At 42.0% G+C, this 12,463-nt stretch overlaps 1 protein-coding gene across 6 annotated transcripts in view; it reads right to left on the bottom strand.

Annotated features, from left to right (window-relative positions):
• Positions 1–931: 931 nt before the first annotated feature.
• sema3fb (sema domain, immunoglobulin domain (Ig), short basic domain, secreted, (semaphorin) 3Fb) overlaps positions 932–12,463 on the bottom strand; it is a 258,663-nt gene continuing 247,131 nt past the window's right edge. For all 6 annotated transcript variants that reach the window (XM_043707713.1, XM_043707714.1, XM_043707715.1 and 3 more), the window contains 2 exons: positions 11,393–11,526; positions 932–3,347 (listed from right to left, as the gene is read on the bottom strand). In XM_043707713.1, coding sequence (XP_043563648.1) covers positions 2,904–3,347; positions 11,393–11,526 — 578 coding nt within the window. In that variant the 3' untranslated portion in view covers positions 932–2,903. The remainder of the gene's footprint in view (positions 3,348–11,392; positions 11,527–12,463) is intronic.

Here is a 12,463-nt window from a genome sequence, read left to right as displayed (position 1 = left end):
ATGGTAGCTATCTGGTAACTGTGTAGTGGAGTGTGGTACACAATAGTTCAATACATCTCCAAGTCGATGCTGGTAAATGTGTTGAAACTTCAGATCTCAGAGGATTCTGAAATGGGGCTACTATTGGCCTTAACATCTTTACAACTGGTGCATTATCTCTATAGTGTCCAAAAGATGTACATATTGAAAAGGTGGCAGAGAGAAAATATCAAGTTTCTTGTAATGGTGAACATTGCAGCCAAAGTGGTGTTGGGAGATTGCATTAGATTCTGTGTCCCGAGACTTGGAAGAGGTGAAAACTATATTGGTTGGCTTTCCTCCTGGTACATGTGACAACCAATATCAACTATGGGATTTAGCTCCAAAATAATGGAGGACCAGATTTCTGGCTGAGTGAAGGAGGAACGTCTTCTCCTAAAGAGTTGTGAATTTGTGGAATTCCTTGCCCAGTGAAGCAGTTGAGGCTACCTTGTTGAATGTTTTTAAGGAAAAGGTAGATTTTTGAACAGTAAAGGAATTAAGGGTTATGGTGAGTGGGCAGGTAAGTGTAGCTGAGTCCACGAAAAAGATCAGCTATTAAATGGCAGAACAGGCTCAATGGCCTACTCCTGCTCCTGTTTCTTATGTTTTTGATGTTCTTATGTAAGGGCATTGCTCTCGGCTTTCTGCCCACAGTCATAAAGGTTGCTCCTACTCCCTGTAGACTTGCAAAAATGCCTACTTGGGTGATGGTTCATATAAAGGGGTTCGGCATTTGTGTAAATGTACATCAGTAGAAAATGCCCTTGTCTTAAGGTTTGGAGGGGCATATTTTTGGTCAGGAATCCCCGAATCGACAGACAGATGGTGAGAAACACCAGTGGTCCATATTGCTGAGTTTTGGCCAACTCACCTGCTTTAAAACACAATAATGGAGTCCTCAAACACAGTGTACATTAAAGAGATGAGCCAGTGTTTATTTGGTTTGATTTCATCCACAGGATCTCTGTGTTCTTTCACTCCAGTAACTGCATTGTGTTGTGTCAGCTGCACAGAACATAAATGACAAGTACACGCAAGAACTTTTCTTATTTAGATTTACAACTATTTACATATGACAGAATATATGTTCACTGACGTTTGAGCCAAGTTTAATAAAGTTATTAAAAATAAACTTGCTTCCTTTAAAAAAAACAACAAACATGAGAAGCCAAGTTAAGTGACATCACAGAATATATTATATACCATTACTGTAGAATGCCCTATTGGAAGGAATTGTTTTTGCGTATTTTCCAGCACACAATTTAGATTTTTTTTCAATATTCTTTTAATAAAAGTAACAGCAACAACAACAAAAAAGTCTTTTTTTTTCTTAAAAAACACGACTTTAACAAATTATACAACCTTTTCTTCCAAAGCTATTTAATTTATAAGGATAAAAATAAAAAAAAACAAAAAAGCAGTCTGAGGGGTAGACCACATTAACTATTAATGCATTCTAATATAAAATACAATGCAAGTTTAAAAAAATCTACAGATGAGACTGAGTAATTGTTAAAGGAGATCCCTATTCATCTGAATTGAGGTGTAAATCTTAACACTATAAAGCCTGTACACTTGCTGGTGTTGTCTCTCAGGTATCTCCTATGCTGTTGGTTAGATGTTTGTATTGCATTCCATAACTTATGAAGGATTTTGTCAACTAGAAAATAGAGTTAAGAAGAGGATCAGAGGACGATGCAGTTCAACAACGACTGAGGCAAGAATGCGATGGAGGGCATTCACACTTTACCTGAAGTGATCTAACACGAACTCTATACATGACAAGAAGGAGTAAGGAGCAAACATTTTGCAACTGAACACCTTTGTCTTTTTCTGGGAGGTCTCTGTGGCACCTCATGTCCCATTCAGTTAGCCACTTGAACAAATGTTATATTGTCATGGAGACAGCAGGTTCAGCTTCACTCAAAAGGGCCCCTGGCGTTCTGATAGACTCCTGTTGTAACTTCAATGAGGGTGGTGCAGAGGGCTAGGAACAATTGTGGTATCTCTAACCATAAGGGTGGAGCTCGCTGTCTTTCCCAAATAAGGCGGCAATGTTAGGAATGGATAAAGGAGCAATGGTGGTGGTGTTGGTGAATTGTTGGGAATGGCTGCAATTGGGGAGGCCTGGAGTTCTTATGGTCTGAGCATGAATCAAAGGCTGGTATAATGGATATGACCTGGCATAACTGGTCTCTCTGAAAGGCCCACCTTCAGGATTCAGGATTGGTGTGAGGTCTGAATAAATTAAAGTTTTTTTTTCTTAAAGATGGTGGATTATCTTGTTGATCCTTTTACAATGAGACGATTTGAAAGATATTTTTGGGGGAGGGAGGAGTGGGGCAATACCCTGCATCTGAGAAGGACAACATATCCAAAATGTGTCTTTTGTGACATTCTGCTTATAATGTGGTATGTCTTCTGACACCATATATGGCAGATCCATCCTATTACTTAAGCAAACACAGAGAATGCTGGAGAAACTCAGCAAGTCTGGCAGCATCTCTGGAGAGAGAAACAAAGTTAACATTTCAAGTTCAGTACAACTCTTCCTCCATCCCCTTACTTAATTGGACATGGACTTTCATCTCCAAAATAATTGTTCCCCAGTTGCCACAATCTTGAAACAGAAGAAGAAACATTAACTGAGAGTTGCGGTGCTAAGTGTACAACTGTCATCCTTTACAACCCTTAAGGTTATGTAGCAATTCAGGGGAATACAGTTCCCCCTTAAGTACCTATGTATCATACATAATGTCATGGAGACTTTGTTGTAAGTACAAGGAAGTTGAATTATCATACTATATACAGCCTACAATAAATACTGTCTGTTGTAAGGGAAGTTATACTTTATATTAAAGAAATTCTATGATCTCGGAGCTTCATGTCTGTTGGAGGGGGGCTGAATGGTGATTTCTGCGGTTTCGTGGCTTTTTCTGTTCTCTGATGGGTTTTACTTTGAGCTGCTTGTTCAAGTTCTCTTTCAGGATGTTGGCTGGCCGCTGCCAGTAATCCTCACAGTATTGGTTGATGAGGCCCATTTCCGGTTGGCTAAGCAACTGCAGCAGGTCCTTGTACTCCGGCTTCGGGGTCCGGGGGGTACCCGGGTTACCCGCCTGCAAGTTGGCCACACCCGGTGAGGGCACCACTTGCGAGAGCACCACGTGCACCGTCTCATTGTTCAGGACCCTCAGGTGCACCCGTGCCAGTGCATGCTTGAAGTTGTTCTCGGTGGAGGTGCACTGGTACACCCCAGCGTCCGTCATCTGGAGGGATCGCAGGAGAAGACCTTGATCTGTCTTGAGGATCCGCTCGTCTACTTTAATCTGGAGAACAGACGGGGAGAGAGAAAGAAACCACAGTGTAAATGGTGCCTTATTTATCCCCGTCGCTATATATCTCCACATCACACCACGAGTACTTTGTTGAAAAATACAGAACCCAAGTCGAAATAAAAGCAAAATACTATTCAAGCTGAAAATCTGACTTTAAAAAAACACAGAAACTGTTGGAGACACTCAACGGATCAGAGGAAGGAGTTAATGTTTTGTGTCAAATGTCAGTCTAAGCATATACAAGGTAGGCCATTTAGGACTGAGATGAGGAGAAATGTCTTCACCCATGAGCCCATGGAATTCTCTGTCATAGAAAAGGGTGCAGGAGTAGGCCATTTGGCCCTTTGAGCCTGCAAGTAACAGAATAAAAACTGGAAAACTGGAGATGCTGGAAATCAGAAACAAGAACAGAGATTGCTGGAAGATCTCAGCAGGTCTGGTAGCAGTTCTGAGGAAGGGTCACCGAACCCCGGAAGGTTAACTCTGATCTCTCTCCACAGATGCTATTGAGTGTTTCTGTTTTTGTCTCTGTCACAGAAAGTGGTTCAGATCAGAACATCGAATATTTTCAAGAAGGAGTTAGATGTAGTTCTTAGGGTAAAGAGGGAACAGGTACTGAGTGAAATGACCACTGTATCACATTCACTGGCAGATCAGGGTCAAGGGGCTGAATAGCCTGCCCCCTGTTCCCATTTGCTATGACTTCTTCAAGTTCAATATAGCCTCAACCAATCTGAGAGCATTGGTTATTGAAATTATTCCACTTTTGTTTTAACTTGAAAATACTTATTAAATGGATGCCTTGTACATTACTATTGAGACTCAGTCTCTGGGTCAGACAAGGTAAGGGAAATTATTCCATTGTCTTGTTGGTGCTAAACAGAACTCAAGACAATAGCACACAGTTCCACATGACTCAACTTTCCAGAGCAGAGAGCGGCTCAGTGTTTTGTGGAGCTGTTAGCCATCCTCAATACATCTGCATCAATGAATGTGGCTGATTTGCTCTGAACAGTAGCTATAAAAAACAGCCTGGTCCAAAATCTCCAATGAATAAACTACACTTTGATCACCCGGTGATAGAGGTTTGGGCTGAAATGACCCACACACATGAAGTACCACACAATTGATTCCTTGGTTACAAGCTGAGGCAGACAGGATGTGTGACTGAACACATATAACGTACAAGCTCTGTTAAATTGTGAAACTCTGCTTGTTATGGACCCAGCAGGGAGCTGTGAGGTTACGAATTGGCTGCTCCCAATTATAGTGCTTCTACAGATAGCACCATTTTGAGTTTTAGTGCCTCTTCAGATATCTAATAATAGCACCTGCTCAGATAGTGCCAGATCCAATTAGAATTCCCCTTCAGATAGCACCACTCCCGGTCATAGGTCTACTTCAGAGAGAATACTTCCAATGAGAGTGCCACTTCAGACAGCACCACTTTATACTCTTTGAAACAAAGGCATGCCCAATTATACAGCCCTTCAGGCAGTACCAATACCAATTAGCAATAAGTCCAGCTATAATCATCCTTTTTCATTCTTTCACTGATGTGGTGTTACTGGCAAAGGCAAGCTCTTGACTGAATGGTACGAAGGAAGTGTTGGCGTTGGAGGGCTGTCCAGAGGAGATTTACAAGAATGATCCCAGAATTGAAGGGCTTCTCATATGAGGAGCGGTTGAGGACTCTGGGTCTGAACTCAATGGAGTTTAGAAGGATGAGGGGAAAGCTGATTGAAACTTACAGAACACTGAGAGGCCTAGAATAGGTGAAGATGTTTCCATTAGTAGGAGAGACTAGAGTCTGAGGGTACAGTGTCAGAAGTGAAGGGTCAGACCCTTTAGACCAGAGATGAGGAGGAATTTCTTCAGCCAGAGGGTGGTGAATCTGTGGAACTCATTGCTACAGAAGGCCTGTGGAGGCCTAGTCAATGAGTATCTTTGAGGCGGAGATAGATAGATTCTTGATGAATAAGGGGATCAGGGGTTAGAGGAAAAGGTAGGAGAGTGGAGTTGAGAAACATATCAGCCATTATTGAATGGTAGAACAGACTCAATGGGCTGAATGGCCTAATTCTGTTGTTATATCTTATAGTCTTGTTGCCCAATTCAGAAAACAGTTGAGAGTTTACCACATTGCTGTGGGTCTAGAGTCACCCATAGGCTGGACTGGTAAGGTCAGCAGATTTCCTTCTCTAAAGGGCATGAGTGAACCAAACAGTATTTTTAAACAGTAGTTTCATGGTCACAATTTCTGAGACTGGTTTCCAGACTAAGTTCACTTCATTTGAATTCCTCAGCTGATGGGTTGGGATTTGAACTCACATCTCTGAGATTCATTGTCCAAACCTTTGTAATGTGTCCACTATGTTGACATACCCTTAATTACCCATCCCAGCTTAAGTATGTCTTTGCATAGCATCACAATCACCAACTTATTGCTCAAGACAAGAGACATACTATAAGGATATATCCTTGGTTTTGTTCTCTGTAGCAGGGTGATGGATTCACAAAATTACCAAATTGTTACATCACAGAGGGGATGATTCAGCCTGCTGTGCTTTTACTGGCTCTCCAAGTGAGGATCTCGCCTATGGGAGAGCAGTGACACTCTGCTTTCTTCGCATAACTCTGCACATTCTTCCTTTTCAAGTGACCATTTAATTCCCCCCACAAAGTCTTGACTTAACCTGCCCCCAACTACACTCTCAAGCAGTGCATTCGCTGCGTGTATAAAGCTTTTCCTTATCTCTATTCTGATCTTTTTTGTTAAATATCTTATATCTGTACTTCATTTCACAAGGTGGAAACATTCTCCCCCTCTTCACTCTGCCCAGGTATTTCATGAATTTGAACATTTCTATTCGCATTCTCCTCTCCAAAGAAAACAGTTTTTTTTTCAAGTTTTATTTATAATTGAAATGCCTCATGTCTGGAATCATTCTTGTAAACCTCTTCTGCATTCTATCCAATGCCTTCACATCTTTCCTAAAGTGTGGTGGACAGAGCAGGAGCTATACTCCAGCTGGGACCAAACTGGTGTCTTTAATAATTTCAAAACAACTTCTTTACTCTCGTACGCCCTGCCCCTATTATTAAAAACTAGGATACTGCGTGTTTATTAACTCTGCTCTCAACCTGATTCCCACCTTTAATGAGTTATGTACCTATACTCTCTCTGCACCTGAATTCCCTTCAGAGCTGTTGCCTTGATTTTATATTGTTCTTCCTACCGAAATGATCACCTCACATTTCTCTGCATTAAACTTCAGCTGCTACCTGTCCTCCCACTTCCCCCAATTTGTCAAGGTCCTTCTACACCAGCCTCTCCACAGTTTCCAATGTTTCCAAAATTGTGCCCTGTACATTAAAGTATAGATTATTCACATCAGGAAATACAATGGTCCCAACAATGACTTTGGGGAATCCTCTATGGTAAACATGCATTTACCATTACTCTCGGTTTCCCATCACTCAACCATCAGGTTCTCCTGCTCGGGTCTATGTGGTATCATCATACTGGGTGGTGCTTAGAGCATTCCTGAACATTAACCTTTGCAAACATGTCGACAATAAATACCTCCACCTTAACAATATTAAACTCTTCTAGTGACTGCATTTCCTCCTTAATCATCATGGTTTAGGTACCATCTTCTTCCTCCAAGGCAGAATTGTTTGATATTTCAGACATGTTCTCTTCCTCCATGTGTAAATCCCCTTTTAGGTAACTCCTACTGTTATGATTTATATGGCTATAAAAGGTTTAAGATTCCCTTGTATGTTGGCTGCCAATCTCCTTTCATAGCCCTCTTTGTTTCATTTCTCTGCCTTTCCACCACCCCTCTTAATCTTTCATTCTCAGCCTGGTTCTCAATTTTATTTATCTCTCAAAAGCGCACTTTCTATGTTCTCATAATTTGTATCTCTTTTGTCATCTAGGAATTTCTGGATTTGTTTGCCCTTCATTTCCATTTCAAGGGAATATATCCTGCATACAGTCTTCAGGTCATTTCTTCTCTGAAGAACCAGCTAGCTATTTTCCTGCCAGCGCACTTTATTTGACCCCGATTCTTAGCCCATTGAAGTTGGCTTTCCCTCAACTTTTTACTCTCATTATTCTTTCCCATTGTCACCCCAGTCCTTATGATCCCATTGGCATTTCATCTGCTTCCCACCTCATTCCCAAAGGTGATGTCTATTAGTAATTGTTTTCTTATGGACTGAAGACATTCTGCTGTAGAAAATTCTTCTGATCACATTCTAGAAACTCTCGCCTCTTTGTACTTTACATGGCAATTATCCCCGTATATAATTAAATAATTAAAGCCACCCTCATTATAACTACTTTTCACTTTGGGCACCTCTCTTTGATTTGCCTGTTCCTCTGCATCCTTCCTGTTAGCTGGTGGCCTAAAGCCTGCACGAAGCAATGTAATTTTAAAAAAAAATCATTCATGGGTCAAGGGCATTGCTGGCAAGGCCAGCATTCATTGCCTATCCCCAATTACCCAGAGGGCAGTTGAGAGTCAACCGCATTGTTGTGGGTCTGGAGTCACATTTGGACCAGACTGGGTAAGGATGGTAGTTTCCTTCCCTAAGGGCGTTAGTGATCTAAATGGGTTTTTCCGACAATGGATTCACGATCAACATTTGGTGATTAATTCCAGATTTGGACTGAATTCAAACTCCACCATCTGCTGCAGCTGGATTTGAACCAGGATCCCCACAACTTTATCTGAGTTTCTGGATTAATAATCTAGTGATAATACCATTAGGCCATTTTTGTTCCTTAAACCAACTAACGTGATTCTGTCCTTGAGTCCTTTGGGACATCTAGCGTTGCAATGCCTTCCTTAATCAATTCTGTCATCCCCTTGTCCTTTTTGTACTTTCCTAACTTTCCTGAACACCTTATATCCAAGAATGTTGAACCCCTAGTCCTACACTTCCTTGAGCCTGGTCTCTGGTTATAGCCACTAAATTGTATTTCCACATGGTAATTTTTCCCTGGAACTCACTAATCGGGTTTGGTACATTCCATGAGTTCACACAGTGGCTCAGTGGTTAGTACTGCTGCCTCACAGCACCTGGAACCTGGGTTCAGTCCCTGCATTGGGTGACTGTCTGTGTGGAGTTTGCATATTCTCCCCATGTCTGTGTGGGATTGCTCCGATTTCCTCCCACAACCAAAGATGTGCTTGCCAGGTGAACTGGCCATGCTAAATTGCCCATTAGTCAGGGGTAAATATTGGGTAGGGGAATGGGTCTGGATGGGTTACTCTTTGGACAGTCAGTGTGGACTTGTTGGGCTGAAGGGCATATTTCCATACTGTAGGTAATCTAATCATATACATGCACAGTAACTAGCTACAAAGAAGCACTGCACCTTTAAGCTTAACATATGTTGGATGAACCGATATTGGGCAGTACTTTGCATGACTGACTGACTCCCATGAAGGTCTCTAATGGCATTCACGTTGTGTTGTGGAAAGTTGCACACAACTTGGTCTGCTGTCAATGAGTTAAGTTTCAAACTCTTTTAAAAAAATACTGAAACCTTCTCAATTGATCAAGACCCTTCCTGTCCCTGTTGTGTATGGCCTAGTGCTTGACATTGGTTTTGGCTGACATAGGAGGATAAGCAACACCCTTTTCATGAGAAAGGAAGTATTCCCTGCCTCATGGCTGAGATGACTCACTTCCCAGCAGCTGATAGCTTGGACCAAAAGTGACTTGGCTTGAGATGTTCCTGTGTCAGCACAGGAGGGCTACGTCAGCTGGGGAGGTTCTGCTTCCTGGCAGCACTGAGGGCTACTAAGTGGAGTTTCTGTTCTGTTTGTGGCGTGGGAGAGATGTTTGGTGGAAGTGGGAGAATTAGTAGCTAGAGGGAAGGAAGGGCTTTCATTGACATTTGTTAACCTGGTGACAGCATAAGGTAAGTCCAGCTCAGGAACTGCATGGTTTCAATGCAGGCAAGTGTTGGCTGTGACCCAAATACAAAATCAGTGTGGTCATCTGATATGTGACACCCAGCCATTATTATGCCTGTGGTAATAAAGGAAGAACTTGCATTTATATAGCACCTTTCACAATTCCAACATACTTCACAGCCAGTTAGGTATATTTTGAAGTGTGACACTGTGATAGTCCTTGAATGTCCTGCCCACTGTTGGACTGATGCTCCTGCCTGGATGAGAATTGCAGTTTGAATCCCAGTCAGAAGTCGCACAACACCAGGTTACAGTCCAACAAGTTTATTTGAAATCACAAGCTTTTGGAGCCGTTCCTTCCTATAGGAAGGATCTTCTGAAACCTGAAAGGGTTCAGAAAGGATTTACAAGGATGTTGCCAGGGTTGGTGGATTTGAGCTATCGGGAGAGGTTGAATAGGCTGCAGCTGTTTTCCCTGGAGTGTCAGAGGCTGAGGGGTGACCTCACAGGGGTTTATAAAATTATGAGGGGCATGGATAGGATAAATAGACAAAGTCTCTTCCCTGAGGTGGGGGGAGTCCAGAACTAGAGGCTATAGGTTTAGGGTGAGAGAGGAAAGATATAAAAGAGGTCTAAGGGGCAACTTTTTCATGCAGAGGGTGGTACGTGTACGGATGAGCTGCCAGAGGAAGTCGTGGAGGCTAGTACGATTGCAACATTTAAAAGGTATGTGGATGGGTATATGAATAGGAAGGGTTGAGAGGGATATGGGCCAGGTGCTGGCAGGTGGGACTAGAGTGGGTTGGGATATCTGGTCGGCATGGACGAGTTAGAGTTTGATGTTTCCATGCTATACATCTCTATGACTCTATGACACTGCTCCTTCGTCAGATCACTTCATCTTATGAAAGAACAGTGCTCTGAAAGCTTGTGATTTCAAATAAACATATTGGACTATAACCTGGTGTCATGTGACTTCTGACTTGTCTACCCCAGTCCAACACCGGCCTCTCCACATCATGAAGTCCAGATTGCAGTGAGCTGAGGCCCTCAAATGGACATTGATTCCCCACTTAAGGACCTCAGTTATCATCCAGGCAGAAGCATCTTCAAAGGACTATCCCACCCCAGGCTTAATCAGTTAGAGGTAGGAAGGTGGTATGGTTGCCATGGCAGCACCAACTTGCCCGACTAAATGCCCCCTGCTTACCACCGTAGCTCAGGAAGTGAGCATTAAACTGTGCCCAATCAGTTCAACAAATCATTTTTTTTTCTGCTTTGTTCTCTCATAGGATGTGGGCATCACTGGCAAGATCATCATCTGTTGTCTGCTTTATATTGCTCTCGAATTGAGTGGATTGCCGGGTCATTTCAGAGGGCAGTTAAAAGTCAACCAAGGTTATTCACTTTGTATTGGCTTCATTCCTTTGACATGGATTTCCCTGATACACAAAATGATCAACATTTTCCCTCAGGGTCCTCTATGTGGGTCACAGGACAACAAAAATTCAGAGGACACAGTTACGAGGCAAATCTGAACATAATGGGGCTCTTTTATCTGCAGCCAAGATTGAGAGGTGAGCTGAAAAGAGATTTTTTTTTAAATTACAAAGGATGGACATAGTGATGATTTGGCAAAGGTATTTCCGTTTGTTGAGGAGTCCAAACACTAGAGGTCGTAAATATAAGATAATCAGTAATAAACTCATTCAGGAATTTGGAAAAATGTGGTGAAATTGCAGAATCACTCCAGCAAAACTGAGACTGGTACGAGAAAGAGATGTGATATATTTTCAGGTAAGATGAAGGGAGGAAGATTGTTTTGAGCAGAAGAACTGGCATTGAACCGTTAGGCTGAATGGCCTGTAACATTGTATGTTCACTGTACATTTAACTGGAGCCAGGTTAGATTCTTTCTAAGAGCCCACAGCTTTGGTGGGGAGACTTGAGCTGACAAAGTCTTGTCAGGATAAAATATTATTTGTCAATTTGTCTTAAACCGGAGGAGATACTTTAAGGTCAGAGTGCAGATTGGTTGTGTCTGTTGACTGAACTTGCTAACAGTGACCTGAATGGTATAAACCTGAGTAATAGATTTACCTCTTTCTTACGCTCACTGCCATGTCGCTGGAGCACCCACTTAATGCTGGCCTGAGGAGATTTGGGCTGGCATTCGAGGAATGTGCTGCTGCCTTCCACCCCATACTGCTCCGTCTCTGCTGCTTTCCTATTAGCTGTCAATGAACCAACACAGGGTTAGGACTCAATGTGAAACCATCCACTTCATCAGAAAACAGAGGGAAACACTTCAGTTAAATAAACACAGGCAATGTATCACACTCTGACGGGAACTTCATGCCCTGGTGTCAATTTATTTTGAAAGAGGCCCAGTTATCCCTAATGTGAACAAGCTGGTCAAATGACGGATAAGCAATTATATCATTCCATGGCAATCTGGTAAAATAAAGATAGCTTATTATTGGTTAGATCTGCTCTAAAGGCAGAATCTTGCTAATTTAGAGTCCAGAACCTCATGTACATTTCTCTGAATCTCTCATGTACATCTTTCTAAATCCCTCATGTACACCTCTCTAAATCACTTGTGTACATCTTTCTGAAACTTTCTCATGTACATCTCTCTAAATCCCTCATGTACATCTCTCTAAATCTCTCATACACATCTCTCTAACTCTCTCATGTACATCTCTCTAAATCTCATATACACATCTCTCTAAATCTCTCATGTACATCTCTTGAAATCTCTCATACACATCTCTCTAAATCTCTCATGTACATCTCTCTAAATCCCTCATGTACATCTTCATGTACATCTCTCTAAATCTCTCATACACATCTCTCTAACTCTCTCATGTACATCTCTCTAAAACTCTCATGTACATCTCTCTAAATCCCTCATGCACATCTCTCTAAATCTCTCATGAACATCTCTCTAAATCCCTCATGTACATCTCTCTAAATCTCTCATGAACATCTCACTGAATCCCTCATGTACATCTCTCTAAATCTCTCATGTACATCTCTTTAAGTCTCTCATACACATCTCTCTAAATCTCTCATACACATCTCTCTAAATCCCTCATGCACATCTCTCTAAATCTCTCATGTACATCTCTCTAAATCCCTCATGGACATCTCTCTAAATCTCTCATG

Source organism: Chiloscyllium plagiosum, chromosome 18, assembly GCF_004010195.1.
Source record: "Chiloscyllium plagiosum isolate BGI_BamShark_2017 chromosome 18, ASM401019v2, whole genome shotgun sequence".
Classification (NCBI taxonomy): domain Eukaryota; kingdom Metazoa; phylum Chordata; class Chondrichthyes; order Orectolobiformes; family Hemiscylliidae; genus Chiloscyllium; species Chiloscyllium plagiosum.
This window is presented reverse-complemented; position numbering and strand designations above follow the sequence as displayed.